At 41.1% G+C, this 13,181-nt stretch overlaps 1 protein-coding gene across 1 annotated transcript in view; it reads left to right on the top strand.

The window, feature by feature from the left end:
• The window catches only part of FRMD4B (FERM domain containing 4B), a 119,873-nt gene that overhangs the window by 92,826 nt on the left and 13,866 nt on the right, over positions 1-13,181 (top strand). Inside the window, exons 11-18 of the mRNA XM_081805825.1 lie at positions 3,266-3,342; positions 4,559-4,697; positions 5,179-5,320; positions 6,290-6,423; positions 6,519-6,638; positions 7,954-8,182; positions 10,976-11,032; positions 12,779-12,926. Coding sequence (XP_081661951.1) covers positions 3,266-3,342; positions 4,559-4,697; positions 5,179-5,320; positions 6,290-6,423; positions 6,519-6,638; positions 7,954-8,182; positions 10,976-11,032; positions 12,779-12,926 — 1,046 coding nt within the window. The remainder of the gene's footprint in view (positions 1-3,265; positions 3,343-4,558; positions 4,698-5,178; positions 5,321-6,289; positions 6,424-6,518; positions 6,639-7,953; positions 8,183-10,975; positions 11,033-12,778; positions 12,927-13,181) is intronic.

Genomic DNA, 13,181 nt, shown 5'->3' on the forward strand with positions numbered 1-13,181 from the left:
GTACAGTGATTTGGTTTTGCTTCAAGTTACAGCAAGGGATCACCCGATGTGAGTCACTGATGTACAGTCATACAGTACAGCTGTGACTATCCCAAATTTAGTCATTTCCATGTGAACTTGCAGTTAAATGATTAACCTATATTGTAAGTGCTATTAAAAAAAAAAGCCTCTGATGATGCCTTTCCCATCCTGGTCTGGTGTTACACCTTTGGGTGACCTCTAATTTTGATTTGTTAAGATTCAAAAAGACAGTGTGATCCTTTCTGTCCGAGGCTTTCCCTCAGTCTTTTATTAGCCTGGGAGGTCCCCCCCCCCCCCGCCCGGCCTGTGGCAGGTGCACACTCCTCAGCATTGTTGGCACGTTCCTTTTCTGGGTACCCCAGACGGGAGGGAGCTTGCTGCCGTGCGTCTGTCTGTGGGCGTGCCCTTGACCCACCCCTCCCTCCTCCTCTCTGACCTCCGCGATACAGGAACAGTGAACAGATTTCCTACCCAGAGGGTGTATCAGGAAACCACCGATGAAATCAACAGAGATACAGCAGTTTTTACAGAGGCTGAAACTCACAGAATTGGAAACCCGATGTGTCAACAGAAGAACTTGACTGGTTCTCGTCAGTGGAAAGACAGATGTGGGATCCAGACAGCTCTTTCTACTTCTGTTTCTGCTATTTAATGGCAGTCCCCCATCCTCACAAAGACATGATAACATTAGGGGATTGGACGGAGTGTCCTTCATAACAGTTACAACTAGCTTTATCACTTACTGAATGTTTATTCTAAACCAGACGCTGGGAATAAGTGCTTCATAAATGTAACCTCACTGAACCCTTCCAACAACCCTCTGAAGCAGGCGTTGCTCCATTCTACAGATGAGAAAACTGAGACTCAGAGAAGTTAAGCAAGTTACCCCCCACACACACATAAAAAAACAAGTGATGGAACCAGAATGCAAACCCTTGGTACACTCCACCATCCTCACCCTAGCGGCGACGGCCACCGCGAATGAAGTCTGTGTCATTCCAGTTCACTTAGGCTATTACAGGCACATCTATGAAATCCATTTTCCATAAACTTTTAAGATTTCAGGTGGGGAAACAGCTTTGCCTTCTAGACTTGAAGACTCTCAGTCTCGTACCATTAACTTCTTTTGCAAACCCAGTTGCCATCTCATTATTTCAAATTCCTTAAATAACCTGGAGCCCTTCACCGTTTAAGTAGGGCTTTTGCCTGCAGGGAGGATGTTTGCTCTCGATGCAGGGACTTGCTGAATGGAGGCAAAAGCTCTAGTATTTCCCATTTGTAAGTGATAAGAGGGGGAGGTGGTGGCTTTCAGAGATCATGTTTCAAGTCCGGCCCTGGTTTTTATGTGTGTGGGAATGGACGCAAAGAAAAACACAGCTGAGCTGCATTGTGGTTCTTCCTGTAGAACCTGTTCATGCCCAGGGTGAGTAAACCTGGGGTAGCAATGTCTCCCTGAGACAGTCTCCAGTGAAATTTGTGCCTGGATTCGAAGCAGCTTATTTCCCGGGAAGTATCATCAGGATCCCCGCTCCGGCCCATTTAAAAGAATGTGTCTCCCTTCTGGGAAGATCTGCCAGGGAGAATTTCGCCCTCTTTCTCCCTGATTGGAGGAAGGAGTAGAACTGGGGAGGTGTCACCCGCTAGAGTTGCTGATGTTGGTAGCGTGTCAGCCGTGGGAGGCTCTGTTTGTGAAATTGAGTTACACCTCGGTGTCTTATGAAACTCAGAACTCACCGGAGCTGCTGTCTGGGAGAGGGGAGGTGGAGCGAGCCTTGGGATTTTCCTTCACATTTCTGTCCTGTTTTTGGAATCTGGATGAAAAGAAATGAAAGCGTCCAGTCTACGGACGTTTTAGGAAATGGGTATGTAGCTTTAAGCTTTCACTAATAACTCTTGCCACCTGGGTGATTGTTGTAGTTACACTGACTGTGTGATCAGACCACGAAGGGCTGTGTTCTTAGCGTGTGCTGGTTTCTCTCACTGTGTTTGGGGTTGGGGGTCCAGGTTGAACGCTTTTGTCTCCTGGTTACATGTGCATAGGAACTTTTAGTTCGTGCTGTTCCTTTACGTGAGGTTCACATGTTCGTGAAAATCTTGGCTCCTGTACTTCAGGAAATGGTTGTGTTGATGGTGCTTTGCAATTAGACAATTCAAATGCTCCCCTAAGATTCAAACTCCGGCCAAAGTCTACTAATCATCAATAGTGGGACAAATTCCAAGTTGAGAGGAAAAGCTGAGGCTCAGGCTAGTACCAGGGGGTTGGGAAAGAAAATACAGCAGGGCACTCGGCCTCGGGAATGGGCTGCTTTTTACAAATTATTTGATTTTCAAATGCACGTTGCTAGCTCACTTCTCTTTCTTCCAACCAATTGGCAAATGACACCGAGTGCAGCATTAGAAGGTCAGCAGTGGGGGGGGCACCTGGGTGGCTCAGTCATTAAGCGTCTGCCTCCGGCTCGGGTCATGATCCCAGGGTCCTGGGTTCGAGCCCCACATCGGGCTCCCTGCTCTGCGGGGAGCCTGCTTCTCCCTCTCCCATTCCCCCTGCTTGTGTTCCCTCTCTCACTGTCTCTCTCTGTCAAATAAATAAATAAAAAATCTTAAAAAAAAAAAAAAAAGAAGGTCAGCAGTGGGAATATAGAAGTGGGTTCTATTTACAAAAACTGGAGGCTCTAGCTCAGAAACCAAGAGCGCAACCCCACATTACTCCCCTCTCCACCTCTGCTCCAGTTCCTGGCACTAGGTTTCTGTCGCATTTAGGGGAACTCTCTCGTAGGTGGGAAACTGGTATCACAGAGAATCACCCCTGCTTGGGGTCCCGTTTTACTTTCACTTTGCATTCTTTTGAAATTTCATCCGTGGTTCTGCTGAAACATCCCTTTGAATATCTTTCCATTTGAATATGAAGTCAACATCTTTGATCAGAAGGCATGTGCTTACTGGAATCTGTGAGGATTTCCTAACTATTTTTATTTAGTTGAGTCAGAGGAAAAAGAGTATGCATGTTCCCCACACTGGCCTGGTTTTAGCGTTCAAGGTAGATTTACTCTTGAGGTGAAGATTACTGTCAGAGAAAGGAATAAAATGGTTTCAGGTTGTTGATTTGCAACAAGACTGCATCACATATCCGTGCTTCGCCTTAGTGTACCTTCTTGATTATTTGATGATGAAGCTGAGTTCCAGATTTAGGAAAAATCACCATTAATTAAAGCTGTGTGTCTTTTCTGCGTTCTTGATTTTGTAGTTATTCCAATGGAAACAGCTGGAGAACCTATATTTCCGTGAGAAAAAATTCGCCGTTGAAGTTCACGATCCACGGAGGTGAGGACGACAGCCTTTTCTTTATATGGTCGCAGTGACAATCCCAGTAACCCTGCTGCCAGGGACACTCATGTGCACGTTTTTGTGCTGACATGTTTTCATTTCTCCTGGGTAGAGCTGGGAGGGGGATTGCTGGGTAACTCTACCATTTTGCATTCCCACCAACAACATCTGTGGTTCCCTTTTCTCCCTAACACTTGTTATTTATAGTTGTGTTTTTGTTGTTTTTTTAATAGTCACCCTAGTGGCGTACAGTGATAGCCCATTTTGGCTTGGATTGGCATTTCCCTCATGACTAATGATGGCTAAGCATCTTTTCATGTGCTCTTTGGCCACTTGTATATTTTCTCTAGAGAAATACCTGTTCAGATCCTTTGCTCATATTTTTAATTTGGTTTTCCTGGCCACTTCTAAAACAACAGTTGCCAAGTTACTGCCACGGATTGAAGTCAGGATTGGAGGCTCTCCGAGCTCTTCAGAGGAATTCATTATCAGTCCTCAGTGTTTGCCTTTCAGATACATTTATGGATGCTTGGAGGTCAGAGGGATTGGGGAAACAGCTGTGACAAAAAGAGGACCAAGAGATAAGCCAAATTCCTACAAAGAACATTGGTACCCTTCTCTCTCCTTCCCCACAGCATCTGCCTGCCCCCCCTTCCTTCTCTTTGCACCCTCTCCTCCTCTGACCCTCTCTCCTCTTCTTATCTGGTACATAAGCAGTACACTGGACCAGTTTCAGACTTGCATATCTGCAGACAGTATTATCATGTTCATCCTCTGATAATGTCAGAGCTGCATAAGTCTACCTAGATCTGAAATGCTATTTACCTTGAAGGAGGTGTTGACCCTGCCCTCTCGGTTGCGTTATCTTTGAAATATTATCACCTTGATTCCTGACCTCTTGTGATGGTCACACATCCTCTGGTTTTTAAGTAAATGTTTTTAGTACAGGCCCTTATTTGAGTAGTTCTTACCCTTTGGAGTATGTGCGTATGCATTTTTGAACATGCTAGTTTAAAAAAAAAGAGAGATTATCCAGGTGCAATGGGTTTCTTCATAAAAGGAGAAAATCAGAAGCTTGGCTCCTCTCAACATCCGAGTGCGGCAGCAGGAAAACAAATAAGAAGATACTTCATGATCACATTCCTCACTGGGTACATTTTGTGGTGTGCTGGGCCAGAGGTGAATAAATCGAATGCTTTCCTTAATCTTTCAGGATTTCTGTGTCAAGAAGAACCTTTGGGCAAAGTGGCCTCTTCGTGCAAACGTGGTATGCAAACCCTTCTCTCATCAAGTCCATCTGGGTAATGGCAATTAGTCAGCATCAGTTTTACTTGGACCGGAAGCAAAGCAAAGTAAGTCACTAGAGCGTTTCTATAGGAACAGACTTCCCTCCTTCATTTGCTTTCTGCTCAGAAGATAAGCTTCCTCAGAAAAGACGCAAGCACAAGGGATTTTGTTCTTTGAGTTTTTGCTTTTTAAACTTTCTGACCAACTGTTTTAATTTTTCTTACATTTAAAAGAGGAGCAGTATATAGCCTGATTTAGAAGTTGTGAGAAGTGCCAACTTTTCTTTGGCACATGTATACGTGAACACAGGTGACATTTTAAAGTTCATGATTGAACTGTACCATGAGAGAGATTCATGCATATTTAAACATTTTCATTGTAAAGCTTAAGTCTTGTATTTTTTTCTTCTGAAGTGTCGCTTGGGCATGTAAAAATTCTAAATTGTCCTCTGTGTTGACATAATTTTTCCATAGTAACTTAATCATTTTATTAATTTGAAATAAGTTCAGTTGAATGAATTCTGTTTCCATGTTGTATACCCCTTAGGCAAAAATTCCTTCAGCCAGGAGTTTAGACGATATCGCGATGGATTTGACCGAGACAGGAACACCGAGGGTCTCCAAAATGGTGACACTGGAGGCCAAAACTCAGTTCATCATGGCGAGCAATGGCAGTTTAATCTCTTCAGGTAACATTTTGGGAAAGTACAGATGATTTTTATTTTTCACTTTTTTTGGTCTTAAACTACTTTTGGGGGTCATAAACCACTTTTAAACGCATTTTAGACCCATTATTTGGGGAGTAAATAAGCCTATCAAAACCTGCAGCATGCAGCATAAACCAATGTATTAAAAAGTAAAAGGAAAGTTAAATTATAAATAGTCAGCTTGCATACACAACACTGGTTACAAAGATAGTGAACTCCTCAGGGTAACTTGAAAGGACATTTTCTCCCCATCTATTCTATCAGCTTCTTCTTCTCCCAATATTTAGTTTTTGCTTCAGACAGTTGTCTAATGCTCTACTTAATATATAGTCAAACATGACTACAAGCTTCAAACCTCACCCCAACCCCACCTCCCAGTGTGATTGCTGCCCTGAAGCCGTTCCTCTGTACCTGTATATGTGGACAGAGGTGACATTTTAAAGTTAATGATTGAACTGTACCATGAGAGAGATTCATTCCAAATTCTGGAATCTCTTATCACCAAGTATATGTAACTGAACTCAGATGAATTTTCCCATCTAAATCCTATTGTCAGCTCTTAATCTGAGGCACAGAACACTCCTTTGCTTGGCTTGCTTGCTTTCTACAAGGACATTCTAAGCAACTATCTCCAGGAACATCTTACCTTCTCTCTTGCTCAGAAAATTGAAATTCTTCCTTGAGTGTGTCTGAAACATTAAGCATTTTATCATTGCTTCTAGAATGACTGAGCCAAAATACAGAAGGTGTATATAATTACCAGGCTGTGTTGGATGCCCAGAAGCATGAGAAAATGTTCTCCAGTTTCCTTTTATTATGTTCGGAAACAAGGAGAAAAGAAATAAATTATTATTTAATAGCAGGTCGGGCTTAAAAATCCTTTGTCCTTTAAAAAAGGAAGGAAACATGCCTTGTATAAACCTTCCCTGCCCTCCCTTCCAATCCCTCCAGGTTCTCAAGACTCAGAAGTTAGCGAGGAGCAAAAGAGAGAGAAAATCCTGGAGCTCAAGAAGAAGGAAAAGCTCTTGCAGGAAAAACTCCTGAAAAAAGTCGAGGAGCTTAAGAAGATCTGTTTGCGGGAGGCTGTGAGTGTCTTCTGCTTTTGGGGGACTTGTCACATTGTGTTTGACAATATGGCCAATGTCAATTATCCCCCTCTCGATTCTGTCCTGTTTTACAGGAGCTCACCGGCAAAATGCCAAAAGAATATCCGCTGAGCGTAGGTGAGAAACCGCCTCAGGTCAGAAGGCGTGTAGGCACTGCGTTCAAATTGGATGACAACCTGCTGCCAAGTGAACAGGTATGAGCACCAGCTCTGAGCATTTCTGTTAACAGCCGGACAGAAAAGCCCTCAGCTGAATGTGGCTGACTTGTTTCTTTGGTTTTTGAGTCCCTGCTGTACCTTTCTATCTCGCCACTTGAAAGTGATATAGTAGACCAAATCGAATTCTTTCTTTCATGCACAGTCCAATTACAGTTGAGTTATTTCTCACTACTTTACTCCTCCCAAGCATAGAGAGTGTTAAACAAACCCCAAATGTTTATAACTGAGAACCATGACCATAAGAATGAAGAACTCCAGCATCAGCATTAGACGCTGCCACGTAAAACAGAGAAGCCTTTGATGAATACGTTTGCCCTTTCTGATATGTCATTTCTCAGATCTCGGTTCCCTTATCCATAAAATGGGGCTAATCTTTGTTCTTCCCACTAACGGATACGAGGAGTAGTAAGTGACATAATATATGTACAGCATTCAGGTATAATAAAGTTCCAGTATAGAGTGTACTTTCTTATTTGCATGTCATCAGATCGTAGGCCCCTACTCCTGTTTCTTGCCCAAATTTAGCCATTTGGCTGTAGAAAATGATAGCAGTGTCCATCCATAATAGAGTGAGCTTTGCAAGTTTTTAAAAAGATGTATTTATTTCTTTTAGAGAGAGCACGAGCAGGGGGAGGGGCAGAGGGACAGGGAGAGAATCTCATACAGATTCCCTGATGAGCACGGAGCCCGACACAGGGCTCCATCCCATGACCCTGAGACCGTGACCTGAGCCGAAATCAAGAGTTGGACTTTCAACCGACTGAGTCACCCAGGCGCCCCTGAGCTCAGCAATTTATTGAGTATACCCAGTCCTGAGCTAAGCAATGAACACACACAATCTCATTTAATCTTTGCCATATTTTTACAAGGTAGATGTTCTCTTATTTGAAATGGAGATGCAGAATGAAAATAACCTGCAACATTAAAATATTAAGCAGTGTTTCCAGGGTCACGGAGGCAGGAACCACCAGAAAGAGAAATCAAACCCAAATGTATCTGTTTCTAAAGATATGTATGTGAATATAACCTTCTGTGTCTGTGAATCTTGGGTTAAGAATCTCTCCTTGAAAAATATAATCTTCACCCAACCAACTACATGAATGAAAGGCCATTCCCTTCTTTAAAAGGAAAAAAGTCGGAGTAGTGAGGAGTGTAAGTAAATGGATGAGGGAGGTCTTGTCTTCTAGAAAAGTGTTTGAAGATACCTATGCAGTAAACTTAGGAAGGTTTTATTCTCAAAGAGCATCTGATCTGAGAATGTACAAGAACCAGTATCATTGTATAAATGCAGGATCCTGCTTTGCAAGAACTGGAGAGCAATTTCCTAATACAGCAAAAGCTGGTTGAAGCTGCAAAGAAACTTGCCAACGAGCCAGACCTTTGTAAAACCGTGAAGAAAAAACGAAAGCAAGATTACACAGATGCGGTGAAAAAGCTTCAGGAGATTGAAAACGCGATAAATGAATACCGAATCAGATGTGGAAAGAAACCCAGCCAGAAAGCAACGGTTATTTTACCAGGTTCGTAATCAGTAAGGTTTTTCCAGTCACATAGTCAATGTTCGTGATGGTACGTAGCATTTCCAAGTTAGTTCATTTGGTGAGAGATAAAAGAAAGAACAGGTTTAAAAGTTAAGTTTCTTAGGGTAAAAATGGGTTGGGATGTCAGTCTTGCAAGTGCGTAAATGTGGTTTTCAGTGACATTCTCACTTTTGTAATACTATACTATTGCATTGCTTTCATTTTCAGGATGAAGGAGCATTCATAGCAATATTGGTTTGTAATCCCCTTTAACTGGCCTGACATCACTGCAGGAAATAGAGTTGATAGCACAGAGTGGTAAGAGTGCTAGGCCTACCCAGTCGTTTCTCAAAGGTTTTTCATGCAGGGACATAACATTTTTTTTAAGGACCTATCTAACATTTGTGAAAAGAGCTCTTACCATCCTGTCATTGTGGAGGCTATTTAAAGCTGTGGACAAATGCTTGTGATAGAACATGAAATGCAAAGGGTATTAAACCGTAACCACAACATGATCCTGACGTCGTATAAATATCTACATACAACAACTGGTTGGGAAATATTTCAAAATACTAGTAGTTGTGGAATTTCAAGTAACTAATTTTTCTTTTAATACTTTCTGTATTTTCAAAAATTCTCAACACTATATACTTAACGATTTTCATATTCAGGAAAAAAATACACTGAAAATCTTGTTCAGGTAGATTTCAAGTCCAGTTGGCCTTACTTTATCGGCATGGTTTTCAGCCTTGATTGTTGGTTGAAATATGATTATATTTCTTTGATTCCAAGACTATTTTTTTCACATTTAAACATCTGTGAAATTTGAATAATTTTTATACTAGATGGTGTACTACAGTTACAATTGGCAATACTTTTTCTTGTTTTACTGAAACATAAAATAATTATATATGTCAGACTGGATGAAATGTGGTGACTAGGTTTAGCGCATTCTCGGGTTTAGGGCGGTATGGTTTATAAAGCAGAGATACGGCTTTTGGAAAGTGAATACACAGACATCAACACACAAGTGTTCGTCAGCTACAGCTGGAGAATTTAGGATGGCTTTGACTCTGAATGAGAAATCCAGTTGGCTTTGGAGGTGGTTACATTCTGGACCTACAGAGATGGGTGATTAGCAGTGTACTTAACTTTCATAACCATTTGTTGTGGCCCATTCATCCCCAAACTGTGCAAGATTTGAGTGATCTCCTTTACAATGAGTGACATTTGGGCAGCAGATGGTGCCAATGGTTGAGCATATATTGGGTAGATTTTCTTTTTTAAGTGTGCCTGACAGCTGACTACGCTGGCACCTTGCCTTCAAACGCCACTGTGTGTCCAATTAAGAGATAGTCTGCCCGGCTCTGATGGAGATTAACATTTGAGATCAGATGGGAGAGATTCCCTTCCTAATGGCATTGAAGCCTACACGAAGGTGCTTTATTTGCCTGTAACCTTGCCAGGACTTGACCCTGTGTGTGGAATGATTTGCCAAGGCGGATCAACACATCTGAGATGACTCTTGTTGCTAAAAACATTTTTTAACATCTGATGAGCAGCAGTAATACTTAGGAGCATTATGGGTATTTCCAACCACCAGAATGCTGTGTCTAGGTAATAAAAGCAAACCTACAGCTAATATTTATTGAGTGTTTGTCCTGTACAAGGAGCTGGGCTAAGGCTTTACATCCATTATTTTAATTACCATCCACCTTAGCAGTGCATACTACGTACTATTCTTATTCCCATTTTAGTTGAGCCAAGTGATGGTAAGAGGGATTAAGTCATTTGCCCAAGGTCTCACAGCCATTAAGTGTCAAAACTAAGATGGGAACCCAGGTCTGTCTAATTCAGTGGTTCTCAGCCAGGAGCAGTCTTGCACCCCAGGGAATATTTGGCAATGTGTACAGACATTTTTGGTTGTCAAAACTGGGCGTGGCGGTGCTTCTATTAGACAGTGGGTGGAGGCTGGAGATCCTACAATGCAAAGGATAGCTCCCCCCAGCAAAGAATTATCCAGTCCAAAATGGCAGTAGTGCCACGTGAGAAACCTGGGTCTAATTGAAAAGCTCATGCACCACAAAGTGTTCACCTATTAAGAAAAGGCTCTTTTCTTCAGGGAGGGGTCAAAAAATAATTTATACTAACAGCAGATTTTCAAATGAGGGTTCAAGTGTATTTTACAGAACATTTAGCATTTATGACATGAATGGCATGATTTTTCTTTCCAGTTTGTTGGGTGTAAGCCCTCAATGTATAAGGTAAAGTTTTCATCCCATGTAGAAGCTAGATTGAAAACTAGTTGAAAACAAAAAACTGCCTTGAAATCGGTCCCATTTTTCTTAAAGATTTTATTTATTTGTTTATTTATGTATTTCTTTAGCGAGTGCATGAGTGGGGGAAGGGGCAGAGAGAGAGAGAAAGGGAGAGAGACTCTCAAGCAGACTCTGTGCTGAGAGCGGAGCCTGATGTGGGGCTTTATCTCACGACCCTGGGATCATGACGTGAGCCAAAATCAAGAGTCAGATGGTGACTGAGCCACCCAGGATCCCCTAAATCTGTTCCATTTTAAGAACTAGTCCAGTGTCATATTTGTACAATTCCTAAGATGTTTATATCTTTACTAGTAAATGATTCCATTCTTATAATCATTAATTATTCTTAATGCACTGTAATTAGTTATACTTACTAAATAAAAATAAGATGGACTCTATTGAGAATTGCTTTATTAAATTCACTGTAGGTGTATAAATGCTCTGTGATTCTAAAGGCACTTATTTTTATTCACAGAAGACATAATCCCATCAGAGAGCAGCTCCTTGTCTGACACTACCACCTATGATGATTGTGAGTAGCTCTTCTTTTTCATTTTAAAATGTTATATATTCTGAAATATTAAGACAGTTTCTTTAAGTAAAGCCTATGTGTTATTCTTTTGGGAGAAGTAGAATGAACTAACTTACATTTATGCAGAATGGTTGGGGAAGGGAGATTATGATTAATTTCTACCAAGGCTAATTACACATTAAATACAGTAACATACAAATCACTTGAACTTAGGAAATCAAAATACTATTACACAACTAAGCCAGTCTCTCAGTAAGGGTTTGTGAGCCTCTATAGAATTTTTTTATTAGCATTTTTATTTACTATTATTATTATTTTATTTTTTTTTACTTTTAAGTAGGCTCCACACCCAATGTGGGGCTTGAACTCATGACCCTGAGATCAAAAGTTGCATGCTCTACTGACTGAACCAGCCAGGCGCCCCCCTGTAGGATTTTTTTTTAATGTTTTCTCTTGAAGTAATTACAGGTTCACAGGGAGTTGCATAGATAATTCAGAGTCTTTCACTCAACTTTTCCCAATGGTGACATCGTATATATTTGGAGTCTAATCTCAAACTGGAAAATATAGCATAGACTTTGATTATCCCTGTATTCTGGATAGCTAGGAGTTTATTTTCCTTAGGAAGAAATTGGGTTTCATGTCATTGTATTGGTTTCATAGAGGAACGCCATATCTGTTGGGATGGCCTGTGTTTGTTCAACACATTTTATGATGGAATGGATTTCATACCGAATGGTAGAGTACTTCCTTGGAATCCCTGGTGCTTAAGCAGAGGAGTGACTCTGTCTGATATGATTTAAAGAATTCTGGGATGCCACTAACCCATACAGCATTATTTCCCCCATCCCCACCCCAAGTTTGATGGTGCATGAAACTCCACCATTCCAAAATTCTTCCTTTGAGCTGAAGTTGGGTCATGCTTGCCATTCCTCTTTGAAAATGCACATGTCAACAGGAGACGTAACAGGTCTCTAATGACTCAGCATAAATCAGTTATATCACTTTCAACGACAGGATGAGCCTCTGGTCAACCAAAGAGGTGTAAGAACTTGAAACGTGAACAAAAGTGATCCACACCAACTTTACAGGCCAGCTTCCTTTTGGCCCTATACACACTGGGGTTTTTCTTTAATATAACTCTAGAAAAGCTATAGTATCACCCATTTTACCAGAATGATTTCTTTGCTCAGAGTGGTACCTACTAAACTAAAAGTTGGATCAGGCCCACAAGAGAACAGGTGACCCTTGAACTATGTGGGGGTTACGTGTGGCCACACCCCCCATGGTTGAAAATGCAAGTATAACTTTTGACTACCCCAAAACTTAACTACTAACAGCCTACTGTTGGCAGAAGCCTTATTAATTTAAACAATAAACACATGTTTGTATGTTAAATGTATTATATACTGTATTCTTACAGTCAAGTAAGGTAGAGAAAAGAAAATATTAAGAAAATCATAAGGAAGAGAAAATGCATTTACTATACTATACTATATTTATCAGAAAAAAAAAAAATCCGTGTATAAGTGCATCCATGTAGTTCAAACCTGTGTTGTTCAGGGGTCAGCTGTATTCAGTAATTTCCGTTTTCTAGTGTATACCATATAAAAATAAATTTCCTGAAAGTAATACACTTCTAAAAACATCAGATCTTCTGATTTGGTTTTTGGAGGGCTGGCAAGGTATTTATTGCCTTATTTATTTACCTACTTACTTATTCATTCATTCATTTACTTATTATAGCTAATGACACCTTCGCTCTTGCCGGGCAGCGACCAAGTTCAGTACCTCATTCTCCAAGAATTCTTCCCCCCAAGTCTCTCGGTATTGAGCGAATCCATTTCAGAAAGTCGTCCGTCAATGAACAGTTTGTGGAGACCAGGCAGTCCAGGTGAGAAGTCACAGCATTAGTGAGGCAGATGCCTCATAGCCATGACAGCTTTCCTCCAAAATAGTTGACCCTTTTTGGATTTACCCTATTTGTCCTTTCGGAAGGGGTTAGCTTGCAAAACAAAGCATAGAAACTAACCCCGTTATTTGTTGTTGACAGCAAGTGCAAGTGTTTCTAAGAGATCTTTTCAAAGCATTTGGCAGTTTCCTATATTTTAAAGTCTGCTGGATTTATGTTAGGTTCCAGGGGCATTAT

Source organism: Leptonychotes weddellii, chromosome 1, assembly GCF_054177405.1.
Source record: "Leptonychotes weddellii isolate Sample4059 chromosome 1, ASM5417740v2, whole genome shotgun sequence".
Lineage (NCBI taxonomy): Eukaryota > Metazoa > Chordata > Mammalia > Carnivora > Phocidae > Leptonychotes > Leptonychotes weddellii.